This window comes from Orycteropus afer, unplaced genomic scaffold (genome assembly GCF_000298275.1).
Source record: "Orycteropus afer afer isolate SDZICR_OR568_19922 unplaced genomic scaffold, OryAfe1.0 scaffold00006, whole genome shotgun sequence".
Classification (NCBI taxonomy): domain Eukaryota; kingdom Metazoa; phylum Chordata; class Mammalia; order Tubulidentata; family Orycteropodidae; genus Orycteropus; species Orycteropus afer.
Genome location: NW_006921593.1, coordinates 2306349 through 2324179, shown reverse-complemented (window position 1 = coordinate 2324179; position 17831 = coordinate 2306349). Strand labels below are relative to the sequence as shown.

General features: G+C 49.3%; 1 protein-coding gene across 1 annotated transcript in view; it reads right to left on the bottom strand.

The window, feature by feature from the left end:
• HIP1 (huntingtin interacting protein 1) overlaps positions 1-17481 on the bottom strand; it is a 189363-nt gene extending 171882 nt beyond the window's left edge. The window contains exon 1 of the mRNA XM_007940271.2: positions 17362-17481. Within this exon, the coding sequence (XP_007938462.1) occupies positions 17362-17481 (120 nt within the window). The remainder of the gene's footprint in view (positions 1-17361) is intronic.
• Positions 17482-17831: the final 350 nt, after the last annotated feature.

Sequence of the window (17831 nt, the reverse complement as noted above, 5' to 3'; positions counted from 1 at the left end):
TTTTTTTTTTTTTTTTTTTTGGTTTAATTATGTCTGCAAAGTCTCTTTTGTCATGCAACATCATATAGTCACAGATTCCAGGGTTTAGGGCATGGAGTTCTTTGGAGGAGTCCTACTATGTGCCAAGCACCCCTCTCTGGAGGGATGGTGGGCAGGGAGGCCTACAAAGAAGGCTACACTATGTGAAGCTCATAGCCCAATATGGGACAGAGACCCAAATAAAACATATTAATACAGTACAACAAAAACTACAGTACACAGAAACAGAACCAAATAACTGTACCTAGGGAAAACTTCCTACAGGAGCTCTGGTGGCATAGTGCCTAAGGCACATGAGTGCTAACCAGAAGGCTAGTGGCTCAAACCACCAGCCACTCCTCAGAAGGAAGGTTGGGCGATCTACTTCCGTAGTGATACCACCTCAGAAATCCAAGGATGGGTCTCTATGAAGTCAGATCTGACTGAACAGCAGTGAGTTTTGAGGGAAAACTTTCCACAGGAGGGTGCATCTGAGATGAGGCTTTAAGGATGAAGTGGAGTTTGGCAGGTAGGCTAAGAGGGAGATGAGTCCCAGACAGAGAAACAGGATGTCACCTGGAGAATGCCAGAGGTGTGAAGCAGTGGGCTGTGCTGGGCAAGTGCTGAGTGTGTGGCAGAGCTGGGCTGTCAGTGGAGGGGAATGGCAGGACACTACGCCTGACAAGGCCAAGCTCTGTGCCATGCTAGAGGGTTTAGGTTTTAGCTCAGAGTAACACAGAACAAACAGGCCCTTAAAACAAGGAGTGTTAAAAACAGTTGTGCTTTTTAAAAAGAGCATCCTAGCAGCCAGAGAGGGTGGATCTCATGAGGATCAAGACTGAAGGGCAGGGAGGCCAGCTGGGCTATGAAACAAATAGTTCAGACAAGAGATGAAGACCTGAACTAAGACAGAGGCTTAGAGAACTGGGAGTGATACGGAGAGCAATCAGGGAGAAGGAAACAATAGGATGTGGTGACTAGCTGTAGGGAAGCAGGAGACGGTGTCAAAGATGACTGGGAGAATTTCAGCTTGAATAGCCTGGTGGATGGTTTATGATTCCCTAAAACTGAGAATGAAGGCCAATGAGCAAGTTTGGAGCAGAATACACAGAGTTCAGGTTTAGGTATGGTGGGTTTTTCCTGGCAGCAAGTGGACCTAAACTGTACAAGGAGGTCTTATCCTAGTAGAAGGATCTCAAGGCAAACAGGTCTCTAAGTCACTTCTAAGCATGAGTGAGGGAGCTGGCATTTAATAGGACATTCCTGAGAACCATCCCCAGTACAGAGGTGGTCTCTTCAGGGGTTCCTGGTGGCTCCAACCATGTTCGTTCCTTGTTCCTTTTTCTTCCAGATTCAGGATTAGCTCACTGGGGTTCACAGTTAGGAACTGGGACCAACCATGGCTGATGTTCACTCTGATCTTGATTCTAAATATGTTTTACTTCATTCTACAATCGAGCATCACTTGGGTCCCAATACTCAGAAAACTGAGGTTACAAAGACAAATCAGGTACACATATACTTTTGTTGAATATAACATAGGCTTTCTTGAATATACTTTGTTGACTATCTACCATGTGTCAAGCCCACAGAGCTAAAGCCCTGGGCTGACATGCTGATCCAAGGAGAACCACCCTGGATCTTGTCAGAGAAGTAACCACACGCAGTTCATGCCTCTTTGTCAAGGATTCTGGCAAACGGAAAGGAAGGATCGAGCATCAGCCAAGACAAACTAAAGGAAAGCAAACAGATAAGGCATTTGCTTTCAGTCCAATCTGGAATGGAGGACAGGCAACGGAAGAGTAAGACAGAAGAAGTCATGAACAGCGACCTCCATAGTTCTTTCCTAAGAACCGTCACCGTGGGATGAAACCTGGGACCATTCAGCCAGAATTCTGTCCCCGACAGATCTCAAAGAAACCCCTCTTGGAAGGTCAGGGTTCCTGTCATGCTAGACCAGTTGCCGACAAGTCAATTCTGACTCATGGTGACCCCAAGTGTGTCTGAGCAGAACTGTGATCCACTGGGTTTTCATATATATACACATTTATTGTTGTTGAGAATATATACACCAATTTCCAGAGAGTTCTCAATGACTGGCTTTTCAAAAGTAAATCACCAGGGCTTTCTTCCTAGGCCCCTCTCGGGGACTCAAACACCCAACCTTTTGGTTACCAGCCAACCACAATAACCATCTGTACCACGAGGGTCCTGCCATGCTACCAGGAGACATCCCAAGCTCCCAGATTCCCATAGTGGCTCATCATGGCTTCACCACTCATGACTTTATCTCAGTCTCCGGAACATGAGCCAAGCTTGAGGTCGTGTGTTCCAGACGTCCACCAGGTCTGTGGTTTTATTTAAACATGCTTCATTTGAGCCTGGAGACACACTTTTTCCTCTCACCCTCTCCTCTGAGAACTTTTCACCACAAATTTATTTTGTATTTAAGAGATACAGTATCCTGAGCCTGAGCTGCTGGAAAGGCCTCTGTTGGGTGTGAGGGCAACAGAGTAAATGATGAGTGAGACTCAGCCCCTGTCCTCAGGGGACCTTATGGCCTTCCGCCACTAAAGGAGGCAGACAGAAGATGCAAATGAATGAAAGTTGAGAGCAACAATCTAAGTGTAGGCTAATGACAGGGTCTCGACCTTCCAGCTCCAAGTTACTACAGAGGAAGGGCTACAACAGCTTGCATACACGTGATCAAAATCTTCCCAGGCCTACCACAGGCTTTCATGGAGGAGAAGTGTCAGGGGACATAAGGGGCAGCAGCTCAGAGAAAGTCCTCAGCACATATTCTCCCCCTCTCCCTCCATGTGGTCCCTCACCCCAAGCAAGACACTGTTTCCTACTCGCTGGGAGGAGGTTTTTTGTTTTAAAAATTTTTGCATTTGAAATGTAATTAAATACATAAAACTACACAGAACAAAAATGTACAGCATAATGAATTACCAAAAACCGGGCCCCAAACAAAACAGGGGACCCCAGAAGCTCCCTGTGCACCTTCCCAATCACGAACCCTTCCCTGGGTAACCTTTATCCTGTTAGGTAACTGCTTCCTTTTCACTTCACAGTTTTACCATCTAAGCAAGCACCCTATAGTATCGGTTTCATTTTGCCTCTTTCCTGCTCCTAATATAAATGAAACCATACAGAAGGTTTCCTTTGTATTTGGCTTTCTATCATTCAACATTATGTTGCAAGACTTGAGTAAGAGCACCCCAAATTAACTAAGAACTCCCGACATGAGATGGTGGCTATACTACGATCTGAGGCTAAAATTTCATTTCAAATCAAAAATAACCTTTGCACTGACTGGCAATGGAGCCTGTTATCCCTGTAAGTCTCCACTGTAACCTGAGAAAATTACCAGAGAAACAATGTCAGGAAAAAAATGTTATTTTGCTTGCTTAAGGGTTTTGCCTGCTGCTTAGGGAGCTGGGTCCAAAACAATTCTCTGAACAGATGCTCACTCAAAATAAACTGTAGAATGATGTATGTCCTCCCTGCAGTCATGTAAGAAAGGTCACCTGATTGTTTCGAGGTCACATGTACCCAATTAATGATTAATTTGTAACTTTCACAGAAACAACTTTATAACCTTCCACCAATCAGGTGTACCCTCATCCAACTTTGTAACCATTACATCAATGTCAACCAATTACTGTACTTTCACTCAAGTCTTTTGTATTTTCTTATAAAAACTCCCTGTACGTCTCCTCCTTGGACACTTAGTTCAGAATCTTCTGGACTTTGTGATTCCCACTTAGCAAATGTCCCTGCTTCTCAACAAAAGCTCTTTACTTTTCATTTCAACCAGGCTGCCATTTTGCTCTGCGACAGACTAATCCTTGTTGTTGACTGTAGCTACAGTGTACTTAGTTTCATTGTTGCATATCATTCCAGTGAATGACTGTACCACAATTTATTTGTCCATCTCTTGTTGACGGACACTTTGGTTGTTTCCAGTTTGGAACAGTTGGGGCTATTACAACACGTGCAGATAGACAATCATCTAGCTCTCTTGGGGTGCACATGCAGGCATTTCTGTTGAATAGATATCTACCATTAGAATTGCTCGGCTATAGGGTGTCTTAGTTTGCTAGTGCTGTTGTAACAAAAACCCTACAAATGGCTTTAAGGAATAGAAATTTATGTTCTCACAGTTTTGTAGGCTAGAAGTCTAACTTCAGGACAACAGCTCTAAGGGAGGGTCCTTCTTACCTCTCTGCTTCTAATAACCCACTACCATTGAGCCGATTCCAACTCATAGCGACCCCCATTGGGTTTCCAAGGCAGTATATCTTTACAGGAGTAGATTACCCTGCCTTCCTTCTGAGGAGTGGCTGGTGGGTTTGAACCATCAACCTTCTGGTTAGCAGTCAAATCCTGGCTGCAATCCTTGCATTTCTGAGCTTTCAGATTCATCTGCCTCGGTCTTTACATGGCATCTCCCGTGTGTGTGTGTGTGTGTGTGTGTGTCTCTGTGTCTCTGCTCTTTTTCTAAGACACCACTTAGAAGTGATTAGGCTTAGGATCCGCCCCTATTCCCACATGAACTCATTAACATAACAAAAGGAATCTCCATTTGAAAACAGGGTCACATTTATTGGTATAGGGGTCAGGGCTTCCAACACGTATTTTGGGGGAACACGATTCAAACATAACATAAGATACACCTATCTTCAATGTGAAGTACTACCAGACTGTTTTCTAATGTGGTCACACCAGTTTACAACCCTATCAGTAATGAGTGAGTGTTTCCAGTGCTCCACATCCTTGCCAACACTTGATACTGTCTGTAGCCTTCATTTAAAATAAAACTTTTTATTGTGATTTGAGTGAAAGTTTACAGAGCAAACTGGTTTTCCATCCAACACTTCAGACACTCTGCTCTGTGACATTGACTGCAATCCCCACAAGGTGACAGCCCTCTCCCTCCTGCATTTACTGCTTCCACTCATCCCTTCCCACCCCTTCCTCCCTTCCTCCCTGGGCAGGCACTGCCCTTTTGATAAAGAGTATGCTCTATTTTTATTTCAGGCGTTCTGATGGGCATCTAGTGGCTGTAGTTCTAACTTGCATTTCCCTGATAACTAAAGGAGCTGCGTACCTTTTCCTATGCTCATTTGCTCCTTGTTTAGCCTCTTTCGTGATGTTCCTCCTACCTATTTTTCTCTTTAAGCTCTTTCTTTATTGGCTGCGTCAGCTCTGACATTTCCTGAGCACTCTTAGGGAAGTCACTTAACCTCTCTGAGCCTCATTTGAAAAATGACGACAATCACCTGTGTTCTGTGTAAAAGTGTTCTTTAAACTATCAACAGTGTTGTTGCTATTACCATCAGCTGCTGTCAAATTGGGCCCCGACTCACAGCCACCCCACGCCCAGTGGGACCCAGGCCGCCCAGCCCTACGCCATCCTCATGAATGGTTGTGGAATGGACCGCTGTGATCCACGGCGTTTCCGAGGGCTGGTTTTCAGCAGCGGACTGCCAGGCCTCTCTTCCTAGTCTCTCCTAGTCTGGAAGCTCTGCTGACACCTGTTTAGCATCAAAGCAACACCTTCACCTCCACTGGCTGATGGGCAATGGCTATGCACAAGATGCACTGGCTGGGAATCGAACCCAGCTCTCCGGCATGGAAGGGGAGAACTCTACGAGTGGGCCGGCAGCGCCCCATCACACACAGCGTGCACTGTGGTTAAACCCTGAGCAGTCTGGCACAGCCTGGCTTCCCAGCTGTCTTACTGCAGGAACAGCAGAGGCGGCAGCAGCAGGAACCTATCGCGTCCCAAGAGATGCGCTCCCTTCCACTCTCTGTGGCAGAGGAGGAACACCTTAAATCCCGCCCCTGTTCCCCCACAAGTAAGACTACACTGACCTAAAGCTGGGAACCGGCTCCTCCCTGCCTGCCCAGGCAGGAAAACAGGAAGCAGCCTCCACCCGCAGGGGAGGTGAGGCTGGCAAGTTCCCTCCCCTAGGTGGCATCTCTCCAGGCCGTCAACCTTCCTGGATGAAGGACAGGAACTGGCCAGCGGCCTACCACACCACAGCACCAGGCCGCCCTCCACCACACCCAGGGCCGCTCCACGCTTTGTCCTGAGGTGGTAGGACGAGTGTGCCAGCAGATCGAGTAACACGAAGCAATTCTTACTAGGGCCTCGCCGACCTGCCAATCAAGGACCCCTTCCAGTGGCCAAATAGGCTGGGAATCTGCTTTCCTGATCTCACAGACCCTCCCCACCCCTTTCTAAGGTGCAGCACACGCCTTTCACAAGCCCCACTTTATTGGTCCCTGGTCCCCATCCCACACATAAGAGCGTTTGAAACTACCTTTCAAGAGAACAGCTGAGAGCTAAGAAACAGTGTGTGTCCTTACTAAGCAGCGTGACAGCCTGCTTACAGGTTTGCACGCTGGAAAATCTGAGAGCTGGAAGGACACTCGGAAATCCCTTCCAGCCTCCTTATTGTGTAATGAGCTATTCAGCAGCAGAGCCAGATTCTTCTCACCCTCAGGGGAGTGCCCTCATACTACTGCACTCATCCTAGCATCCTTTCTCCTCCACTGCAAACCCCAGCACCTGCCTGCAGGCTGCTGCCAGCCAGCCCCAGCCAGGCCCTGGGACACAAGGTCGGTCCCTTTCCCTGTCTGTAATACCTCCCAGCTCAGAAGGGCCCAACCTGAAGGAGGACGAAGCCCTGGAGAAGCCAACATCATATTTTAGAAAGGCTTATAAAGTCTTCTTAGCTTTATGGGAACTCCGTCATTGGCCGAGAGCCCTAGCTCAGCTTCTGGGCTCAGGAGGCTCTCTCCTATGTGGGTCTTTCAGCCTTGTGCTCAGGGAGGTGGGAGGGGGCTCCCCTGGCGCTCTGGGGATAGGGAAAGGGCCAGGCAGTGGTCCTGCCAGCATAGACCTGGCACACAGAGCAGGCACTTAGTAAGAATTACTCACTGCAGAAATCAAAGGAGACGAAGAGAGAATCTTTCAAATGCAGAAAGGAAAAGTACACTGCAGGTGGGGGCCTGCCTGCAGCACGCAGGCTGCCTACGGATTCTCAAGCTGGTGCCTGCCGGCTGCATTGGCACTGAAAGCCAGATCCTGCCCTCAAGGGGCTCACAGTCAGGAAGGAAGAGAAGATGTAGGCTTGAAGGAGTACAAGGGTCACACAGTGGATGTGCTGAGGCAGCTCTCAGGAGAGAAGTGGTATCTGAGATGAGCAGAGATGGGAGGGAAGGTCAGGGCAGAGACAGGAGCTGGAGCAGGGGTAAGGGAGCTTCCTGGCTACTTGCACGACCACGTGATCTGGCTGGACCCAGACCCCAGTGGGGGCGAGAGGGGGATACTGCCCAAGCTAAGGCTAGAAAAAAAGCAGGGACCAGGGACCCTGACAGTGTACATCCTGCAGGGTCTCTGGGGAGCCAGCACAGCTTCTTGGAAACAGGGAGTTGTCTAAGTGGTGTCGGGCTTCGAGACAATCAATCTGGCACCAGCCTGTCTGGGGGACAGGGAGGCTGGGATCACATCAATGCAGGGCAGAAGAAGTAAGACTGGTTGTCAGCAGTCATCACATCAGTCCCAGCTCATGGCAACCCTATGCACATCAGGACGAGTGCTGCCTGGCCTGTGTCACCGTGACCAGTTGCAGCTCCATAGGCTTTTCACTGGGTGACTTTCAAATGTAGGGTGTCAGGCCTTTCTTCCCATGCTGTCTCAATTTGAAAGCTCCACTGAAACTTGTTCAGCATCAAAGCAACAAGGACAAGCGAAAAGCAAAGGAGGGATGGATGAGAGAAACATCCCCACACGTGGCTGTGAGGGCAAGGGTGAGGGATGACCTGGAACGGCTGCCGAAACATGACGAGACCAGTGACCAGATGCAGGACTTTCAGAGGCTGGAGGCCCTAGCTGAGCTGGGGGTATGTGGTTTATCTGGGTGCAGACGGCCAGTGGAAAGTGGTCACCCAGGCTGGGAAGTGAGGAGGAAGACACAGGGAGTCCATGTCACAGAGGTACAAGCAGAAGCCATCAGATGGAGGTGATGCCAGAGAAAGTGTTGTTGTTGTTGTTGTTATGTGCCGTAGAGTCAGACCCAACTCATAGCAACCCCTCCTTGGGTTTCCGATGCGGTATCACTATGGAAGTAGATTGCCCAACCTTCCTTCCGGCAGAGGAAGTAGACGGGATTAAAGAGAAGTGGGCTGAGGACAGCACCCTGGGGACCCCAACCACTGGGGGGGAGAGGAAAGAGTAGGATGGCAGTGACTTGAGGCGGCAGGCAGTGGAAAGCCAGGCTCTAGGACCAGTTTTCCTGGGTCTGAGTCCCACTTCTGTCGCTTCAGAATCCTGAACTCCTGGGAGTCATTAACTCCTCTAGACCTCAGTTTTCTCATCTATAAAAAAATGCATAACTCTGTTGCCAAGAATCAAAAGAGGTGGTTCGTGGAAAGCTTTTACCACATGTACGTGACATGTGGGCAACAAATTACAGTAATTATCAGCTAGAGGAAATACAGAATATTGTCAATACAGGCATCAGGAGGAGCTCTGGTAGCGTAGGGCCTAAGGCACTTGACTGCTAACCAGAAGGCTGGCGGTTCAAACCCACCAGCCACTCCTTGGAAGGAAGGTTGGGCAATCTACTTCCGTAGTGGTACCGCCTTGGAAACCCAAGGAGGGGTCGCTATGAGTTGGGTCCGTCTCAACGGCAAATAACAACAGACATCAAGAAAGACCAGTCACTGGAAAAGGAAGGGGCATCACATTTGGTCAAGGAGAGGACCCACAAAACATGGAAAACCCTCAAAGAGATGGACTGACACAACAGCTGCACCAACGGACTCAGACAGGGCAACAATCAAGCAGCTGATACAGGAGTGGACAACGTTCCGTCCTACGTGCGTGATGGAAGAGCCAACCCAACGGGAGCCAACGAGCAGACCACTGAGCCCAAGGAAGCTCTTCGTTTCCCTCCTGTGTTTTCAAAACGACCTAAGGAAGCAGGGAGGGGATGAGAGAAGGGCACCATCTTTTCTACAAGAAGATCTCTCTGCTTGTAAAGTGAAGTAAATGGGACAGTGGGGTTCACTTCCAGCTTTCTCTGCAGTAAGACACCTGCTCATATCTCAGGGCACGTGTGCACTTTACATACCTGGTCAATAAGCAGTGCAGAAAGAGTGTCAGATACACGGTCCTGGGGCTGCCACACACCTGGCCACTGGGCACCAAGGGAGCTGTGGACGTTTGCATTTACAAAGAACAAGCACCAAGACACAGAAACTTTTACATGTAGGAGGCAAGCCCAGGGCCATCTTGGTTTTCTGGGGTGACTGAGCCATACCAGAGCCCACAGGGGGAGGGCAGGGGGCAGGAGCTCACGAGGCCAGTGGTTACTGCCTGAAAATTACCTGGCATTTGACAACTTGTCAATAACTACTCTGGGAGCTCTGGTAGCATAGTGTCTAAGGCACTTGACTGCTAACCAGAAGGCTTGCAGTTCAAACCCACCAGCCACTCCTCGGAAGGAAGGTTGGGCAAGCCACTTCCGTAGTGATACTGCCTCGGAAACCCAAGGAGGGGTCGTTATGAGTCAGGTCTGACTTGACGGCACATAACAACAACTACTCTAGACCAGCACCACCACCATCACTACCAGCACCACCACCAGAGCTCCTTTATTGCCATAAAGTCAGTTCCAACTTATGGCGACCTCATGTGTGTCTGAGTAAAAGTGTGCTCCACATGGGTTTCACTGGCCGATTTTTTTGGAAGTAGATGGTCAGGCCTGTCTTCCAAGGCATTTCTGAGCGGACGCCAATCTCCCAGTTAGGAGCTGAGTCCGCTGATTGTCTGCACCACCCAGGGACTCCCACTTCAGACAGCATCTCTCTGCAGAAGTTGCTGTCAGGTATTGTTGAATCAGTTCCAACTCACAGTGACCGTGTGCACAACAGAACAAAACCCCCGGGCCTGCACCGCCCTCAATCACTGCTATGCCTGAGGCTGCTGCCGCAGCTACTATATCAGCCCATCTCACTGAGGGTCCTCCCCTTCTTCGTGGACCCGCTATCTCACCAAGCATGATGCCCTTCTCCAGGGACTGGTCTCTGCTGACAACATGACCAAAGTACGAGAGACGAAGTCTGGCCATCCTTGCTTCCAAGGAGCATCTCAGCTGAATTTCTTCCACGACAGACATGTTCATCCTTCTGGCAGCTCACAGTATATTCAATATCCTTCGTCAACACTGTAATTCAAATGCATCGATGCTTCTGCGGTCTTCCTTACTCACTGTCCAGCTTTCACATGCATATGGTGGCAGCAGGTGGGAGCCAGGGAAACAGTATGGGTTTAAAGAGCTCTCGAGGTGATTCTAAAGTATAGTCAGTTGAAAACCACTGATACTTCTAGAACAACCCGAACAGTTTCCAGCTGTTGAATCTAAGGCTGACCATCCGCTAAGATCACAGAGCAAGACAGTAACACCCCCACCTTCCACTTACCTCATACTTAAACATGGAGTAAAGGGTTTTGTTATTTGATTCTGGCTTCTCTGTTTACTTGCTGTGTGATCCTGGACAAGTTACTTAGCCTTTCTGAGCCTGAGTAATTAAGTGAGAAAACTGATGTAACATTTACATGTTCCCAGAACCCTTCAAGGAGCTCTGGTAGTGCAGTACCTAAGGCGTTTGACTGCTAACCAGAAGGCTGGTGGTTCAAACCCACCAGCCACTCCTCAGAAGGTTGGGCAATCTACTTCCTTAGCGATATCACCTTGGAAACCCAAGGAGGGGTCGATATGAGTCGGGTCCGACTAGATGGCACATAACAACAACAAAGCACCCTTCAAACTCTCAATAAATATGTCTTTCTACATTATGTTGAGTGAAATCAGTCAGTCACAAAAGAACAAATACTGTATGATCCCACTTATATGAAATATCTAGACTAGGTAAAGGATAAACCAAAAAAAACACACAAACTCACTGCCATTGAGTCGATTCTGACTCACAGCAACCCCCTTTGGGTTTCCGAGGTAGTAATCTTTACGGAAGTAGATTGCCCAGTCCTCCTTCCACAAAGCGACTGGTGGGTTTGAACCACCAACCTTCTGGTTAGCAGTCAAATGCCTCAGGCACTGTGCCACCAGAGCTCCTTAGAGCATTTATCACTGGTTGCCAAGACCAGAAGGAAAGGGGAAATTGTTTAGGAAGCAATGAATCTCTTTTAATGGGATGGAAAATTTGGAAATGGATACAGGTGATGGTTGCATGTCACGATCCACTTAATCAATGTGCAAAAGACAAAAATGTGTTTCTTTCTCTTCCTCTCTAGACTCCACATCTGGCTTCCCCTGAAGCATAGTAATTTGTTAAGATCCTTCGCTCTGACGGAAGGGCAACATACCAAATGGGAATAATTAACACGGTGGCATTGAGGAGAGGAAGACAGAGAGAGGTGCATGGGAGGTACAGACAACAAAGATGAATCCTTCTGCACGTATAGTACTGCGTTGTCAGTGATGGCAAACATTGATCTACAGGAGGATAGGTGAGTAGACAGGCTGAACAATCAGATATGTCTATGCATGGAGGAGCACCCCCATGGCCATGTATAGGGTTGGCAGAAATGTTTCTACAAGTGTATTTGTATGTTCTGTAAGAATGCCCAGTTATATAGTAGAGCTGACAAGGGACAAGGTTATAGTCACTTCTTGGCTACAGCCAGGTACCCAGAGGGAGCAAGTAGTTGGACCTATAAATTTGGGCCTATGAGCAAAAACATTGTTCCACATCCTATTTTGGCAAATAGGCACTGGGATCTTAAAAGCAAGTGGCCATCTAGATTCTATGATGGGTCTCTCCTCATCCAGAGCAAAAAAGAATGAAGAAAACCAAAGACTCATGGAAACAATTAGTCCAAAGGACTGGGGTACACCATGTGATCCTCAGCCTATATGACCATGAGACCAGAAGAACTAGATGGTGCCTGGCTACCACTGTCAACCACTTGAAGGGGGATCTGTGTAGGAGATCCTGGATAGAAAGGGAGAAAAAAGTGGAACAAAACTCAAAATCATTAAAAAAAAAAAAAAAACCTGAAACTATGGTTCCTAGCTGCCCTTCAGGTCTGGAACTGAACTCACGCTTGTGGACAGGCATATGAGTTGAATATTTGCATTAGGTAGATACACTCCTTGGAAAGAGCAATCATGGGAGAACAGAAGGGCTGCGTATGTACAGGGAGACAGCTCAGGAGACAGGAGTGCGTGGGAGAGAAGGACACAGGGAAGAAGAGGTAACTACGGGGGGAAAGTGAGAAGAGAGCTGTTGCATTGTGGGAAATGACAGTCAATGTCATAAGACAAAGTGTATGTGAACTGCTGTATAGAAAATGAATTTGCTCTGTAAACTTTCACCCAAATCGCAATAAAAATTAAAAAAAAAGATCCTTCACTCCACGGTGTACTGTAAGGGTTTGTTCCCATAGACCCCATCCTCTCTCTAAATCTAGTGTTTGCCTGCTGTAGAGAAGTACTGCCCAAGCTACTTAGCCTTTCTGAGCCTGAGTTATTAAGTGAGGTAACTGATATAACTTATTTACATGTTCCCAGAATCCTTCAAGGAGCTCTGGTAGTGCAGTGCCCAAGGCATTTATATGGATGTACAGACCCCACTGCGGAGTCTTGGGTGGAGCCTGAACCTCTGAACTTCCAACGGCTCCCATGCTGCTGGTCCCCTGCCCACGCGGGAGAGCCAGGCTGGCAGAGGAGCCCATGGCAGCCACTCCACCTCCCCTGCTGACTCACAGGCTCCTCTAGAGCTGGGCCCTTCATCTTCTCATCTCCGTGTGCCCTCCACAGTATGTGCTCAGCAAATGGGCACTCAAAGAATAACAAACCACAGAGAAAACCATTGCCCTGCTAAGTAAACGCAGACGGGTACTGAGTCTTTCAGCGTGTGGCAGCCCTCCTGGTCCATTCCAGAATCACCATCTTGGCTGATGGGGACACCGTGTGATGGGCCTGTGACTTGGAACCTGGAGAACTGGGTTTGAATCTCCACCCTTGGCAAGTCACCAAGCTCTCTGAACCTCAGAGCCCTCACCCATGAAACACGGAGGATAGTCCTTAACAGCCGTCCAGCCCAATGAAAGCTTCAAACATGCTTTACGCATGGAAACCACCAGCCCTCTGTCAGTTTGTCATCCAGTATTTCAAATACCAGCTGGATCACCCGTGATGGACAGGTTTTAGCAGAGCTTCCAGGCTAAGAAAGACTAGGAAGAAAGACCTGGTGATCTAGTTCTGAAAATTTGCCAGTGAAAACCTATGGTTCACAACAGAACACTGTCTGACTCACTTGCTTTGGACACGTCATCCGGAGGGCTCAACTGCTGGAGGAAGACATCACGTTTGATGAAGTAAGAGAGCCTCTCAGTGAGATGGACTAGCATAACAGCTACAGTGATGGACTAGTGACATGACGGTGACTGTGAGAATGACACAGGATGGCACGTTTGATTCTGTGGTCCATTAGGGTGGCCACAAGTTGGAATTGACTACACAGCAGCCGTCTACCAGTGTATGTGTGTATCTATCAACCCCAAACCCAAACGCCCTGCTGTCAAGTTGATTCCAACTCATAGTAACATCATAGGACAAGGGAGAACTGCCCCCATAGAGTTTCCAAGGTGGTAAATCTTCACAGAAGCAGGATGCCACATCCTTCTCCTACAGAGCAGCTTGTGGGTTCAAACTGCCAACCTTCAGTTAGCAGTACCACCAGGGCTCCTCTCTAGCTATCTACCTATCTATGAACTGAAAAGTACTCTGGACAAGGTACCGTTATTACAGTGGGGCCCCGGATTTTTTTAGGGCAAGAATTACTTTTCACTCTCCTAAAGCTACTGCTTGTGATGAGTTGGGTACATAAGGTTGGTGGGGGATACACCCAGGGTCTAGCTGTAGACGCGGGCTTTGGCAGTGGCTGGCCCAGCAGGTGGGTCAAGGGTCCTTACTGCAGCAGACACTGGCCTGTGAAGCACGGTGACTATGACAGACAGCTGGAGACAAAAAACATCCCTGGAAGAGGATGGCAAGGCAGATCAGAAAGTCAGGCAACTCGGACCCTGGCCTGACCAGAAGAAAAGCAAGCAGAAGTCAGACTCCTTTGATGGGCATGGGGACAGTGCGCCTGACTGAGTGTGTGGGGGTCCAGGCGGGACCAGGGGGATCCCGGGCCTGTTTCCTGAAGGAAGTGGAAGAAGTCAAGCGATTCCAGAGGGCTTCTGTGGTCCAGCTGACCCATCACAGCTGGACCCCATGGTGAGGGCCTTCCCTGCTGGTGGTACCCACGCTCACTTTCTACCTCCACCACAGCCAGTTCACCATGTATCACCACACGCCTGAGTATCTGAGAAAACAGGCAACAGCGAGACACAGTTCTGCCCTCAAGCAGCTCACAGTTGACAGAAATGACGTCAGCACAAAGCAAGAAGCACTAGGAGAGGTTTGCAAAACGTGCTGGGGGAGCCTAGAGGCAGAAGCAGCCAATTGTGGCCCCTCTTTGGTCAACACCCCCCCCATGTTTCTCTCCCTGTAGATGGTTCCCGTTCCTGGATATGCACCAGTCCCCTCCTCTCCACCCAGACAGGTGCTAACTCACGCTGAAGGGTTCAGTCCTCAGTGAGGGTTCCCAGCCCGTTCCCACTCCTGTCCGTATGCACCTTACCCTCAGTCCTCATAACTATCCATCTCAGTGGTTCTTTATTACCTACCCCACGTCTTCCCCGATATTGAAGAGTTAGTCACTGTCCTGTTACTTCTGCTCTCTTAAATCGCATGTCCCCAGTCAGACTGTAACAACAACATATCCACATGTGAATAACACTCCACAGTTTACAAAATGCTTCTCACAGATTATTTAATCTCCACAGTAAAACTGTGAGGTGAATATTATCTTTACTTTACAATAAGGACACTGAGGTCTCGAAAGGTCAGGCAATGTGCCTGAGGCCCTAACACCAACATACACGACTGGGTATAAACTCAAATCCTTGTCTTTTGGCTCCAACACCATTGCTCTTCCCAATACTCGCAGGTGGCATCAAGCAGTGATTACAGAAGGGGACCACATCCAACTGTGTGACCTTGGACAAGTTATTTAACCTCTCTGTGCCTCTGCGGTAAAGTGTGGCTAATACCCACCACCTAAGTTCTTGCCAAGATTAAATAAAGTCATACAATTAAGTACTTAGCTCTATTTCAAACAACAGTTACAATTATTATTAAAACTTGGCTGATTCTCATGGTCTCTTAACCCATTTTTGTAAAATTTTTTTCCCTCATTTTTACATCTCATAATGCTTTTGATAGGTAGTCATCAATCAAAATAAATTTTTCGCAGACTGACTAATGCTAACTTTTATGACTGTTTTCTTTTTCTTCACTTTATCAATAAAGTTTCAATGATACAAAATAGTTTCCTCCTCCAGTCCACCTCCCCATCTCTCTCCATGTCTCTTTGTCTGTCTCTCTGTCTCTGTCTCTCTGTCTCTGTCTCTCTCTCACACACACACACAATACATGCCATTACATCAAATTTAGACAATTACAAGTGTTCCACAGAATGTAAAATAACCAGAAAGAACTGACCTAGACTCTCTCCTTGTCAGGTTGTCTCTGGACAGCCAGTGAACAACCACACGGTGAAAACTTTTTCACAAACCTAATTTCCATCACCATAGTGGGTCAAAGACTTCCGAATATTTCTCAACTGCTCCACTTTTTACTTATCTGAAACTCCAGAAGGGATGAGTGAAGATCAAATTACACCTATTTCTTTTCTGTTTCATTTAAGAAAAACATAAAAATAAAGAAAATCTACTGTTTCCTGGGACCAGAAGCCTCATGTCACCAGGCAGCTAGCTGAAGCAACCCCCAACCCTGATACTGCCTGGTCAGACAGACAGAAAACTTCCTTCTTTCCACAAGGCCAGAGAACAAGCCACAAACCCAGGCGGACTCGGGGAGGCAGAAGTCAGTAGCCATCTCTCCCTTGCCCTCTGGGACAGGATGACGCAGGGAGGCAGGCCTCCCGACTTCGCCCCATCTGGACACACAGGGACACAGGGGGGCTGGGAATGACAAGAGGAAGAAGTGCCCAGGAGTGGAGAGTTTGATTTGTCACAAGAACACACATATAGATCATTCTAATCAGCGCTTTTCGATCTAAAATGCCCAAAGCTCTTTTCCTAACATTGTACTGTACAGTATGTGGGGGAAATAATGACACATGGAACACAGCAGGGGACCAGCCTCCGGCAGGGAGGGTCCAAAGGGATCTTCAAAAGTTCCACTCCTGTAAACTGAAGCTGCTGATAACCTTGGCATCCGGATTAAAAGAAGTGAGAATGGATTTTACACACACGTGAACTAAGAACAGCATCAGTATGTCAGCTTTTTTCAGTCAAATCAATACTTCAAACATTAAAACTGTGCGGTAAAATGGATTGTGGCTTTTCGGTGATGACACTCCGAAATTCTGGCCCCCCGGTCCTGGTCAGGCTGGACAGATGGGGCAGGCTGCCTACTGGCTGTCACACACATTTCAGTGTGATGAAACCAAAACCCCAAGTCAGGGCTCTGAGCCCCCTCGGGAAGCTCATCCCAACCAGCGGTGGGCTGTCTGTCCTGCCAGGCGCCCTGATCCCTGAGACTGACCCCTCTTTCCTGCAGCCCCAAGTCATTTTCCAGGCCTGGCCACACTTGGCATTTCCCACATTCCTTCTCAGCGCTCAGACCCCTGTAGCCTGGCCCTCCAGGCCAGGACGACAACTGGGGGCTGAGGAGATTCAAAGCAGAAGGGGTGTGGAAAAGGGGGGATGGCAGTGTGACCGAGAAGAAGGTGCTCACCCCTCATTTCCTAACCCAGTGCATCCACTCTCCGCCTCCACGTTGAGTCTCCAAGCGCCCCCCCAGGCGCTTCTCCGGTCCAGGGACACCCTTCTCCTCGGCCCCTTTTCGGTTCTTCCCCTCCTTGTGACCCTGCTCGGTCCCCGCCCGGTCCAGCCCCCCTCGGTCGTGCCGCACGGGCCACCACGCTCCGTGGGGCCGGGCTCCGGCCCTCCTGCCCTTCCAAACCCCGGGTCGGTTGGGATGTCCCAGGGTCCCCGATCTCCTGGGATCACCCTGATCTCTGCACCAGATGCCAACCCCTCGCGGCTCCCTGGACAAGTCCTGTCCTGCGTCGGCAAGATGCCTCCTACCTTCAAAGCCCCATCCCGGGCACTGTGTCTCTTGGGGTGCCCCGGCCAAGCCCTGGGGGTCCACTGGTCCTCACCTGGTTCCGCTCGAAGCTCTCTCGCTCCGCCGCCTCCAGCCCCGCGCCGACCCCGCGCCGGCTCAGCACCTTGGGCAGTGGGTTGGGCACCTGCTTCATGGAGCTGGCCATCCGATCCATATTGCCGCGCCGAGCCGAGTCAGGGACCCTCGGCCACCCTGGGATCTCCACGGAGCCTCCCGCCCCGCCCTCTCCGCTGGGATCCGGCACTAACGGGACGGCCGCCGACTCCCATTGGCTGGGAGCGCTGCTACTTTTCCCGGGGCTCCGCCCCCTCACTAAGAGGCTTCCCCACCCGCCCCCGCCCCTGGAGCCCCTCGAGACCGCGAGACCCGCTCTGTGACCGGCCCGCAGACCTGTCCATCATCGCGGGCCCGCCAATCTCGGCGAGGGCGGGGCGGTAGGGGGCGGGGCGTTAGGGGGCGGGGCCTGAGCGGGCTGCCCCGACCTGCCCTTGTACGCCCCTCCCC